The sequence below is a fragment of the Oryctolagus cuniculus genome, chromosome 15, assembly GCF_051225735.1.
Source record: "Oryctolagus cuniculus isolate XC-2025 breed Fujian yellow rabbit chromosome 15, ASM5122573v1, whole genome shotgun sequence".
Classification (NCBI taxonomy): domain Eukaryota; kingdom Metazoa; phylum Chordata; class Mammalia; order Lagomorpha; family Leporidae; genus Oryctolagus; species Oryctolagus cuniculus.
Genome location: NC_142881.1, coordinates 25,674,860 through 25,686,993, shown reverse-complemented (window position 1 = coordinate 25,686,993; position 12,134 = coordinate 25,674,860). Strand labels below are relative to the sequence as shown.

At 40.1% G+C, this 12,134-nt stretch overlaps 1 protein-coding gene across 9 annotated transcripts in view; it reads right to left on the bottom strand.

The window, feature by feature from the left end:
- Positions 1-12,134, bottom strand: part of CFAP43 (cilia and flagella associated protein 43) — a 128,501-nt gene that overhangs the window by 68,633 nt on the left and 47,734 nt on the right. For 7 of the 9 annotated variants that reach the window (XM_089314343.1, XM_070057270.2, XM_089314348.1 and 4 more), the window contains 4 exons: positions 10,267-10,426; positions 7,224-7,291; positions 5,222-5,353; positions 2,190-2,306 (listed from right to left, as the gene is read on the bottom strand). In XM_089314343.1, the coding sequence (XP_089170469.1) occupies positions 2,190-2,306; positions 5,222-5,353; positions 7,224-7,291; positions 10,267-10,426 (477 nt within the window). The remainder of the gene's footprint in view (positions 1-2,189; positions 2,307-5,221; positions 5,354-7,223; positions 7,292-10,266; positions 10,427-12,134) is intronic. The other 2 variants (XM_089314347.1, XM_089314346.1) reach the window with 1 other exon arrangement.

Here is a 12,134-nt window from a genome sequence, read left to right as displayed (position 1 = left end):
ATATGGGCACTGGTTCTAGTCCCCGTTGCTCCTCTTCCAGTCCAGCTCTCTGCTATGGCCTGGGATAGCAGTAGAAGAAGGCCCAAGTGCTTGGGCCCCTGCACCCACGTGGAAGACCAGGAAGAAGCACCTGGCTCCTGGCTTCGGATCGGCGCAGTGCCAGCAGATGCGGCCATTTGGGGAGTGAACCAATGGAAGGAAGACCTTTCTCTCTGTCTTTCTGTCTGTAACTCTACCTGTCAACTAAATAAATAAAATCTTTTTTAAAAAAATAAGTCTCCTACATGTGTGACAAGAACCCAATCACTTATGCCATAACTGCTGCCTCCTAGGGTCTGCATTATCAGGAAGCTAGAGCCAGGGGACAGAGTCTGGTAACAAACCCATGCAATCTGATGTGGGGCATGGGACACACACTTGCCCCCCAGAGACTCTTGTTGAAAGCTGGGCGTGATGACATAAGAAAAAGTAACAGGTAAATAGGCTTTCGTATGATGTTTCATACTTCTCTAGTCGAAGTTAAGCTGTCTCTACTATATGCTGAAGCTACAGGTATCAGAGGTAAAATTTCCTCTAGTATGCTCGTTTCTGCCTCTTGTTGTCTCTGGGTTTCTCTAGAGACTTTTTAAATAAGGCTTGAGATGTATAATGTCTTCAGTTGTAAAATCCATGATGTTGACTCTAGTGGGAGTTTCTACTTCTGGGCTTCCATTCTGGTGAGCTGTGAGCCTCTACACATGCCTCTCTCTCTCTCTCACTCTCTCTCTCTCTCTCTCTCTCTCTCTGGTTAGGGGGAACAATTTTGGAGGCAGTGGTTTGCCCTGTGACCTCAATTCCCTGAGAAATCTAAGATCTATTGATTTTCAGGTCTGTTTAGCCTTCTCCCTGTGAGGATAGGAGTGACGATTTTCGAGCTCCTCTTACATGGGATACTGAAAACCAAAAGTACAATCGTGTTCAATTTAAGTTGTTTCTTGAACACTAAGATGCAGGTAAGATGAAAAAAATAGGTCCAGTTTCCAATTCCTAAACATGAAAATCTTATATAGAGTTTCAGATTGAAACAACCCTGAGAACAGACATTATCCTTACCAGAGAGCATCTGGAAGGAAAATCACGAAATCAAACCTCCAGATTGGAAGAAACTTTACATGTCACTATTCTGTAGCCTGCCCATGTTTTTATTTGCTAGAACTCCCAAAATCATAATGGAACTTTTGATAAACTGTATAAAATTGAAATATGTTTATTGAGGTCAACAAAAGGTGAAGTGTGAATTTCCTGAAAAGAAGGACACAGCTTCTAAATGAAGAGGGAACTGTTTTCTAATATATTGAATTCATGTTTTGTGTGAGACAACTAGTCATTTTCGATCTTAGGCGGTGCTACTGTACCACTCTGAAGTGAAGTACAATGCTAATTGTTAACGGAGCATGATGACTTGTACTAATGAACACGTTTGAAGACCTGCTTGCAAAGCTTGGGTGGTGAATACAAAAGGGATGGTTCCTAAGATCTCCATCACTTTGGCCACTTCCCAAGGACAATATTATGAAGCCACAACATGATGGTACCATTCTAGCTGGGGACTAGTTTTGATGATGGAGATTATTGGCATACCCTCTGTCTCCTACTTGTATAGATTTGCATATGAACTTCCAAGTAACCAAATTATATGTGGGTTAGGATTGAAATATTTATTTACTGTATTCTACTATTCTACTTGAAATACAAAGAAACATACACACGATGCACAAACACACACTCACACAGAAAGGGGGAGAGAGTGAAGGGAGGAGAGAGAGAGGGAGGGAGAGAAGGAGGGAGAGAGGATGGGGGGAGGGAGAGAGAAGGAGAAAGAGATTGATCTTCTATCCCTGATTCACTTCCCAAATGCCTGCAACAGTCAGAGCTGGGCTAGGCTAAAGCCAGGAGCCAGAATTTCTATTGCCTCACATGGGTGGCAGGGGCCCAAGAACTTGAGCCATCATCCATTGTCTCTCAGGATGCATTAGTAGGAAGCTGGATTAGAAGTGGAGCAGCTGGGACTTGAATCAGCACTCCAATATGGGATGTGGATGTCCCAGGCAACAGCTTAATCCACTGCATCACAAAGCCTATCCCAAGAATTTAAATCTTGAAACATCATGCTTTTACATCCTACTATGACACAAAAGAATATTCCTTACCATGAAGTGCTTGGTTCCAGGTGTAATGAAGTCCACTGCCTGAAATTTTCCATCACAAGCATCTAGTACTTTATCTAGGTTTGGCTCCTCACCAAAAGTGTAGATATAAACAGATCCCTGGTAAATACATTTTTTATAAAAAGGAAAAGAGAAGAAACATATTATAATTGTTGCATTATACTGGGTTAATAAGTATTTGTTAAATGCCTACTATATTAAATCCTACCACCTTTTTAAAGGCAATGGAGGATGCCAATTAAAAACTTAAGCCTTTGTAGAAATTGTGGCGGAGTGACTGAAGCTGTCATTTTTGGACTTATCATTCTCAGCACCCAAATTTACTTCTAAAAAAAAGGATTCTGTAATTTAGGCATCTCTGCCAAGTATCTAATATAATGTGATAATATGATTATTAAACCAGCAACAAGAAGTCTATTTTCAACTGACCACAAGTTCTTCAAGTTTACTCGAGTTACATAGGGATATTTTTGTTCTTATTTATGTAAAATTTTAAGTCTGCAGAGTTCAAAATTGGACAGATATTCACTAATTTTATCTTATATTTATTCCTTCAACAAATATTGAGTGGATTTGCTGTGCCAGTCCCCGGTCTGCAGGCTGGGGCTACAACACAGGACACAACAGACAAAAACTCCCAGCCCTCCCGGCACCTACGTTCTACTGGGGTATTCAGAAGACAAATAACACTTCCAAAAACACAACAAATACGCAGGGAAGGAATATATTATGTGGCAAAATGAGCGGGTGAAATTTTAGCCAAGTCTCCAAGAAAGTCTTCAGTGAGGAGGTAACTTCAGAGCAAAGACTTGGAGGAAAGGAGCACAGGACCCATGGGGATTCTTTGGGAAGAGTGGAGGTGGAGAGTCAGAACACAAAGACGCTGAGCGAGAAACAGCACGGGGTCCGTGTGGCTGAAGCAGGACAGAAGAGTTGTCAAGGAGAGTGAGCCATATGGCCAGCTGAGGAGGGGGGCGAGTTCACACCATGAAGGGCCTTCTAAAACACGGTAGGGATTTTGGCTTTTACTTGAAATGAGGCGGGATGTCACTAGAGGGCGCCAAGTAACACAGAAAAGTGTTTTGTTCACTTTGGCTGCTTTGTGGATCATACATCCTTTATTCTATAATAAATGGAGAGAAGTATATTAAAATGTCCCACTATTATGTTTCTCCTTGTCATTCTTTAGTGCTTTTAGATATTCATGGCTATGTTATTAGGTACATATATATTTTAAGTGTTTAATATTCCTGATGAATTTAATTGTTCTGAAATAATGATTTTCACCTTAAAGTCTATTTTGTCTAATATCATTGTATCTCTGCTGTTTTCTTCTGGCTAATGTCTGCATTATACATCTTTTTTCTCTTTTTACTTTCAGTCTTATTACACTTTTATGTTTTAGATATGTCCCTTGTAGCACACAGATTAAAAAAAAATACAGTCTGGCAACCTTTGACTATTAATTAGATCATTTATCTGGTTTTACTTTTATTACAATTACTAATATAAGTTAAAACATATTTTAATTTAGGATTTCTATTTATCTCATTTGTTTTGTAGCTCATTTTCTCTGTCTTGGATTGATTTTTTTTAAATGGTCTTCCATCCAGTGGTTCATTCCCTCGATGGCTGTAAGGGCCAGAGCTGCACCGATCTGAAGCCAGGAGCCAGGAGCTTCCTCCAGGTCTCCCACGTAGGTGCAGGGTCTTAAGGACTTGGGCCATCTTCTACTGTTTTCCCAGGCCACATCAGAGAGCTGGATTGGAAGTGGAGCAGCCAGGACCATATGAGATGCTGGCACTACAGGCGGTGGCTTTACCAGCTACACCATAGCGCCAGACCCCAATTAGTATCTCTTTGAGTGCTGCCTCTGCCTTACTTTCTCTCTTCGCTGGAATTCTAATGAAGCATGTATTGCATCTTTTTGCTGTATTAGTCATGCCTCTCCCTTTTGCTTCTCTAGGCTACTTTTTGAATGACAATTTCTATCTTCCCATTCACTAGGATTGGCTGTGTCCAATCTTCTGTCAGAGATGTCCATTTAATTTGTACTTTGTAGTGTACTTTTCTTTTTTTAGCAGTTAGATTTGGTCTCTTTCATTTCTATTATGAAAGTTTAAAAATTTTCCTGTTGCCCATAGACATCTAAGGTCTGTCATATATTTATTAAATCACAAAACAGCTGTTTTAATTTCTGGTAGCTTCCAGAAAGTGAATGCATTCCATATTTCAATTTAAGTTTCTCTTAGTCAGAACATCATTAAACTTTGTAATCCATCTGAAATTATTGCCTAACAATATAAAACAGCTGCTAATCCTGACCTTTGAGGATTATTCTATTATCTAGGAGTCTTCCTAGAAGCATAATTGAGGTAGGGTTTTGCTTTCACCCTGCACTGATTCCCCTTCCTCCTTCTCTCATAGAACATGTATTTCCCTTAGAGAACCACCCATGTCCCCAGTCTCAGTCCCATTTTGGTTGGTTGACTCCACCCAGGGTCCAAGGATAGGGATATGCCTTAGGCCTGGCCAACCAGAGTGTAGAATTCCTCTGGCCATAGTGAATGATCCAGGAGCAGATAGGTGGCCCAAGTTTACCCAATAAATCTAGATTCCAGGACATTTTTTTTCCCAGCTGATGGTTTTCCAGCAGGACCACCAACAGGATAGAAGTATAAGCTGGAGCTGCAGGAGGCTCTCAACACCACCGGGGAGAATGTACATGGAAACGGCGGCAGCAGAGAGGAAACAGAAGCAGGAGGACAAACCACGGAAGCCTCGTTGGAGCCTGTGGATTCTGGTCCATAGCCTTGTGCTTCAGTTACATGCACAAAAACCAACATCCATCTCTTTCTTATTTAGGCCTTTTAAATTAGGCATGTTTTCACTTACAACAGTCCTGACTAGCATAGGAGTGCAACGCCGCACACTTGGTCCTTCATTCCACTCATGTAATGAAGATAATAATGTTATCTGAAAACTGCATATCAAGAAACCACCATCTAACATACCTTATCTGTTTGAATCAGCAACATTTTGTAACTAGGAGAAAACATCAAATGTTCCACAGGCTCTTCAATCTCAAGAAAATCCTCTATTTTGTAATTTAAATCTTTAATAATATATGAATATATAAAACCATCCTAGAGAGCAAAAACAATGAGATACATGCAGGAAATCCATCTCAGTCAATGCATAATATACTTTTCTCATCAGACAAGCTAAGGCTTATAGGTTACCATCTACATGTATTTGGAATCATCACCTATGTCTTGGTAATGTAGAATGCAATCTTATCATCTTTATGTAGGCAATTTTTAACCAAATTCCCTGGTCAATTTTCATTTTTATCTATACTGTGGCACATTATTCAATTATATTTGAGCTTCTCTAGTATCTATCTTCCACCATTTTTTTTTTTTTGACAGGCAGAGTGGACAGTGATATCTTCCACCAAATTCTTCACTATACAGAAAGTAAAGCAAATGAGGCAGAGTTCATATGATGTGTCTGCTTAGTTCAAAAGACACTAGCCCTAAATGTATGTTCTTTAATTATGATTACAGTCACTTCTTATCTGCCTAAATTACCCAAGATCAGAAGTGTGTCTTTTATTTCATGTATCCTCTTTTAGTTCCTCACACAATACTAGAACATGGAAGGTATCAATTAAGAACAAGTTGGTTGTACATAAGGTTAGGTTAATGTAACTATTTTCAAGAGCAATGAGTTATTTTTACAACAATGAGGAGGTTCTTGGCAAATTTATTTATCATTTTCTAGATCAGACCCCATTTTAACTAAAAGTTGGCATCTGTGAGTTAGCTGGAGTCTGACGATTGGGAACTGGTGGTGGTGAGGGGACATGCAAGGTGCTTTCCCAAGCTCATCATCATTGTCCATTCCTCAACAGGGAAAATGCTGCAACCACTCCTTCAGGGTTAAAGCTAACATGAGGTGGCCTTGAAGAGGATAAGAATCACAAAAGGCCACAAAAGCACTCAATGTAGGAGGGAGGAGAGGGTATTTCACTGCAAAGTTGCAGGAAGGGGGCTGTGAACTGAGTGCAGTATCTGACCTCCATATAGATTTTCTTGGGTGGAACCATCTTTCTCATCCTGATACTATTGCCTAGCCACCCTCCAGGTCCTGCAGATGTGATCTATGGCACTGGAACAGATAAATCTGACAGTGGACTCAGGGTAGCTATCACTAGACCTGAAATTTTAGTATTGATCAATTCTAAACCTTGCCATTGATTACAGTGATTACGACAGCATGGAAAGGCAAACACATGCTCTGACCCTTTTCATGCTTACTGAGATCTTATGTTCTGAGAAAGGACAACAAAGCCTTTGGAAATGAAGCCTTTGGGTCCAAACCTAGCTCCTCTACTTACTCACTAGTGAAGTTTGTAAGACTTGGTTCCTTCATCTGTAGAAGAAGGATGTCAACAGTTTCTACTTGGTAAGGTTGGTAAGGTGAAGAACAATAAGGCAGTAACATTTAGCCTGGTGCCTCGTACAAAGTAAGCACCAAGGAAACACAAGCTATGACTACTAATTCCAATGTAAGTATTAGCAATGATAATGTGACACATAACAGCTAACTGGGCACATGTGAGAGTTTAAACTGAAGCTGAGACAAAAGTCTCCAGATTTACCTTTGACAACCTAATACATTAAGTGCAAAAATAAGCATGGAATTGAGTTACAGATATTATGTGTTTTTTTTTAAATCAGGAGAGGGCAATAGATTATAAATTTCATTTTTGTTTATTTGCAATAAGATGGGCACACTGCAGTTCATTGTACTGTTCCTTCTGCTTCTGCATTTATTTTCTACGCTCATAATAAAACATTTTATAATAGCATCTAAAGAGGAAGCCATTTTAATTTATAATCTGGCAGAAACTGACATCCCAAAATATAGCTCATAATATTAAATGACAGCAAATGGAAACTGTGTTTTTTCCTTGAAAGTAATTAATTTTGAAGAAAAAAAATACATTACAATTCCAGAAGCAAACACGCCCTCCTTCTGATATACCATGGTGACTGGACTGATAAGATTTCTCCTGTCTTTTGGAAAAGAAAAACAAAGTAAAGCCAGTGACACATCATTAAAAGTGCAATGTAACTGTGAGTAATAATAAAAGTTGCTTAGTCATGCTGACTAGTGGAAATCACACAAGTTGTTCTTAAGTTCTGTGTCATCTATGTAACTAACAATGTGGAAATATTTAATATGTAATAAATATATTTTGAATTTTAGCAAAGCATTATGAGGGGTTTTAAGAGGCCGGGGGAAAAAACAACATAGCAGTACTGTTATAATTAAGTTGTATACTTAAGATCTGTTCATTTGATGTATGTAAATTGATACATCAGCATATGAAACACAGTCCAAACAATAAATGTTCTTACAGAACATTTGTTGTTAAAAAATATTGGCCTTTGGGAAAAAATAAGAAAAATCTACTACCTGTTTATATGGAGAAACCACAAAAACTACAAGGTGAAAGGAAGGCTGAGGCGGCCCCGCCTGTCCACCTGTGCACCGCACACCCCGGCTGCATTCGCCTTTCCTTCCCTCAGAGACGTTCACCTCCCAGCAGTCCTCTCCTCTCCTCCAACTGCCTCTAGAGCGCAGGTTCTTTTGAATCTTTGGTCCAGATGCTTGCTGCTCTCAGCCACTCACTTCTTGAACTTCCTTGTCCTGAGTTGCAGCTAAATTATCCCAACTATGTGCAATTCTAATCAGAGTAGATTTCTGCTCAGGAGTTTTGAGGTCTGCCCACTCATGTCTTAGCAGGACATGAAAGGTAAGGATACCCTTTCATTTCCCACTACTTCTCTGTGACAAACAATGCTCCAAACTAGACCACTTCTTGTTTCTTGTCCTTCCTCATGTCTTCTTATCTATGCAGATACCACTGGCAGAAATTCCATCTACCAACATCTTTGCCTGTGAACCTCTCCTTCTAGGGTCAATTCCAATACAACCTTCCAAATGACTTAACCTGAATGTTTCCCTCACCTGAATCCCCATAGCATCTCTTGAAGCAGAGTCCCTCTTAATAAAATAATCTTAATCTTCCAGGCTATAATGATTTGTCTCTTTGGCTTATCCTCCTCAATAAAACCTAAGCCCCCTGAGGATTGAAATTATGAAACTACATATTTGTCATCACTGTAACTTCTAAGGCATCTCACTTTGCCTTCCACATTATAGAAGGCTGACAAATGTATATTGAAAGCATCTATAATATACCATGAAAATCATAAGAATTAGTATGTAGGAAGAAAATAGTGGATAACACAAGACTATATATGATTAACTTTAAAATTGTATAAAATATCTTATACATAAAATAGGAATTTGGAAAGGAGAATCATTGTCTTATGGCTCATTCAACAAACACATACAGGTGCCAGTTTACTCTGGAGGGTTACCTGGAATCAGACTTTGGATCCAAAGAACAAGCAAGTCCTGACTCCAAAGAGTTCATGACCAGTGGGAAAGGTCTATGCAACATGGGCCACCTTAACAGTACAAACTGAGAAAAGAGTGATTCCCAAGAAATCCCAGATAGGGACACTGAATTTTGCCTGAAGTTTGGGGATTGGGAAGGTTCCACAAAGGAGAATAAGTTCACTAAGTACAAAAGGAAGTTCTAGAAGGGCATCCCAGGCAAAGGAAACTCAACGTTACAGCTGGCAGAATTTGGAGAGAGCACAGCAATGCTAAGAAATTGTAAAAGGCTCAAGTAGGATGAGGAGAAGCTGGCAATACAGGCCAGAATAAAGTTACTTGAGAGCATTCCAGATACTTGACTGGAAGGCAGAGCAAGCTAGGAAGGTCATTTAGGCAAAGGATAGAGTTGGGTAGGAAAGTTCAACCCAATGACCTCAGATTTATCAGTGAATGGGAGAGGGAGTAGATGAGGGGTTTTGCAGTTGAGGAAAACTTGCTCGAGGGGATGGAACTTGAACTGGGCACTTCAAGATTCAGAGTTGAATAGTGTCAAGGAAATAAGGTAGAGGGCATGTTTGTGAAATGATGAGAAGAAAGGACTGGCCAGATCAGAAACTCATTCTGGGGAGTAGAGGGAAATAATGCTAATGGTGCAGTAGGATCAGATTATGGAGGCTTGAAATCAAGGCAGCACCATCCTTGAGCTGCAGGTTGAAAATGGACTCCAGAAAGAGCTATTTGGTAGGGAAACACTGCCTGGTTTGTGAAAGATGTAGATTATGGCCAATACAGTCACTCTGAAGGTTGTTACAAAAATCAAGGGTGAAATAATAAGAGCAGCTGGAATGGAGAGTGCATTGGAGAGGTTCAGGGAGCTTGCCGTGGTGAGGTTCCTTCCTCGAAAGCTCTACACCTAGCCCTCAGTGGGTGGACTTTGGCTCCCGTGACCCAGGCACAATCCTGGTTACAGGTGATGGGACCAAGAAGAGACACACTAGATGGGGGGAGGGGAAGCACATTCTCTTAGAAATTCTAACCAAGCACAGAGATGTCTTTTTCAAGATGGCAGTTGGACCTAAAAGAGATGGTCTTCACAGAGAATGAGGTTGAGAGGAGTGGGGTGCAGAAAAGGTTATGATTGGCTAACTAAGAACATATATATATAGTATAATATTTGTCCAGGAAAGGATATGCAGGATAGTAGCTAAGAACTTGAACTAAAGTCTTATTGCTTGGGTTCAGAAGTCAGTTGCACAGCTTATAGGAATTTGGGCATGTTCTTAATCTCATCTGTATGATGGAAATAACGATGAGCTGCTTTAGGATGTGGTATTAGGAATTATATGAAATAGGCAAATAAAGTGATAGCAGAATACCAAGAACATAGTAACACTTGAAAACATTAGCTAGTTGTTAAGAACTATCCACAGGACTTAATAACTAACTAGAGGGTTAAGCAAGGAAGAATCTAAGATGTCTCCAAGAAAGGGGAAAACAGCACAAAACGTCCATCTTCAAGTGTTTGCAAAATCTACACCCATGGATATGCTTCTGAATATGAAGCAGAGCAGTTGCTCACCAATTGACTCTTCCTCTTCCATCTTATTAAGCACAGTCACCTTCAAGGTGTCTCCATTAATCATTAAAAGATGACCCTCTTCACAGCCAACATATAGGTCACTTGTGGGAGTCCAGCAGTGAACAGTTGGGTGAAGCATAGGATACAGATCGTCTTTTGGCTGAAGGAAAAGAATAAAGGTTTCATGTTAAGAAAACATGCATGACTATGAGACAAGAGAAATGTCATCAGAGCAGTTGCCCCAAAAAGAAGCTGACGTATACAGACAGCCTCAATTCACTGCTCTTGGCATTTGCCGTGAGCTAATTGAATTTTTTCCTTGTTCCATTTCTCTCTTTCCATTTCAATTCACTTAGAACAGTTTTCCTGCCAACACCTTCAAAACCCTTCAAAATTCTATAATCACAGATTATCATGGAAGTTTTGAGTAACAACTTCTAAACTGCTCCTTAGTGGACTTGTGTGTGTGTGTGTGTGTGTGTGTGTGTGCCTTGAGTTTGAGGAAGTCATTGCTCAGCTGGAGACACACTTTCACAGCAGTCCTCTCCCTGGCTCTGCTTGGTACTGCAGAGGTGGGCCTGACGTTCCAGGCAAGTGAGATGCAGACTCTGCTTGATTCTGGCGGCTATTCTAATGTGGTACACAAGGCATCCTAAATGACTTTGATTCCATGGGAAGAAAAACGCACAAATTCTATGATATGTACCTAAAAGAAATATTTGACTTAGGGAACAAAAAATAATATGGGCCAATGAACAAAATCATTTTTTCTCTGTAAAGGATCAGATAGTGAATGGGTGTTATGGACCATTTAGGTCTTTGTTTCATATCCCCCAACACACCTTTTTTAATCTTTAAAAAATCTAGATGCTGAAATTCATATGGAGACACAGGAGCCCTCGAATAGACAAAGCAATCTTGTACAACAAAAACAAAGCCAGAAGCATCACAATACCAGATTTCAGGACATACTACAGGGCAGTTGTAATCAAAACAGCATGGTAATGGTACAGAAACAGATGGATAGACCAATGGAACAGAAGAGAAACACCAGAAATCAATCCAAACATCTACAGCCAACTTATAGTTGATCAAGGATCTAAAACCAATCCCTGGAGCAAGGACAGTCTATTCAATAAATGGTGCTGGGAAAATTGGATTTCCACATGCAGAAGCATGAAGCAAGACCCCTACCTTACACCTGACACAAAAATCCACTCAACATGGATTAAAGACCTAAATCTATGACCCGACACCATCAAATTATTAGAGAACATAGGAGAAACCCTGCAATATATTGGCACTGGCAAAGACTTCCTAGAAAAGACCCTGGAGGCAAAGGCAGTCAAAGCCAAAATTAACTATTGGGATTGCATCAAATTGAGAAGTTTCTGTACTGCAAAAGAAACAGTCAGGAGAGTGAAGAGGCAACAGACAGAATGGGAAAAAATATCTGCAAACTATGCAACAGATAAAGGATTAATAACCAGAATCTACAAAGAGATCAAGAAACTCCACAACAACAAAACAAACAACCCACTTAAGAGATGGGCCAAGGACCTCAATAGACATTTTTCAAAAGAGGAAATCCAAATGGCCAACAGGCACATTAAAAAATGTTCAGGGTCACTAGCAATCAGGGAAATGCAAATCAAAACCACAATGAGGTTCCACCTCACCCCGGTGAGAATGGCTTACATTCAGAAACCTACCAACAACAGATGCTGGCGAGGATGTGGGGAAAAAGGGACACTAACCCATTGTTGGTGGGAATGCAAACGGGTAAAGCCACTATGGAAGTCTGTCTGGAGATTCCTCAGAAACCTGAATATAATCCTACCATTCAACCCAGCCATCCCACTCCTTGG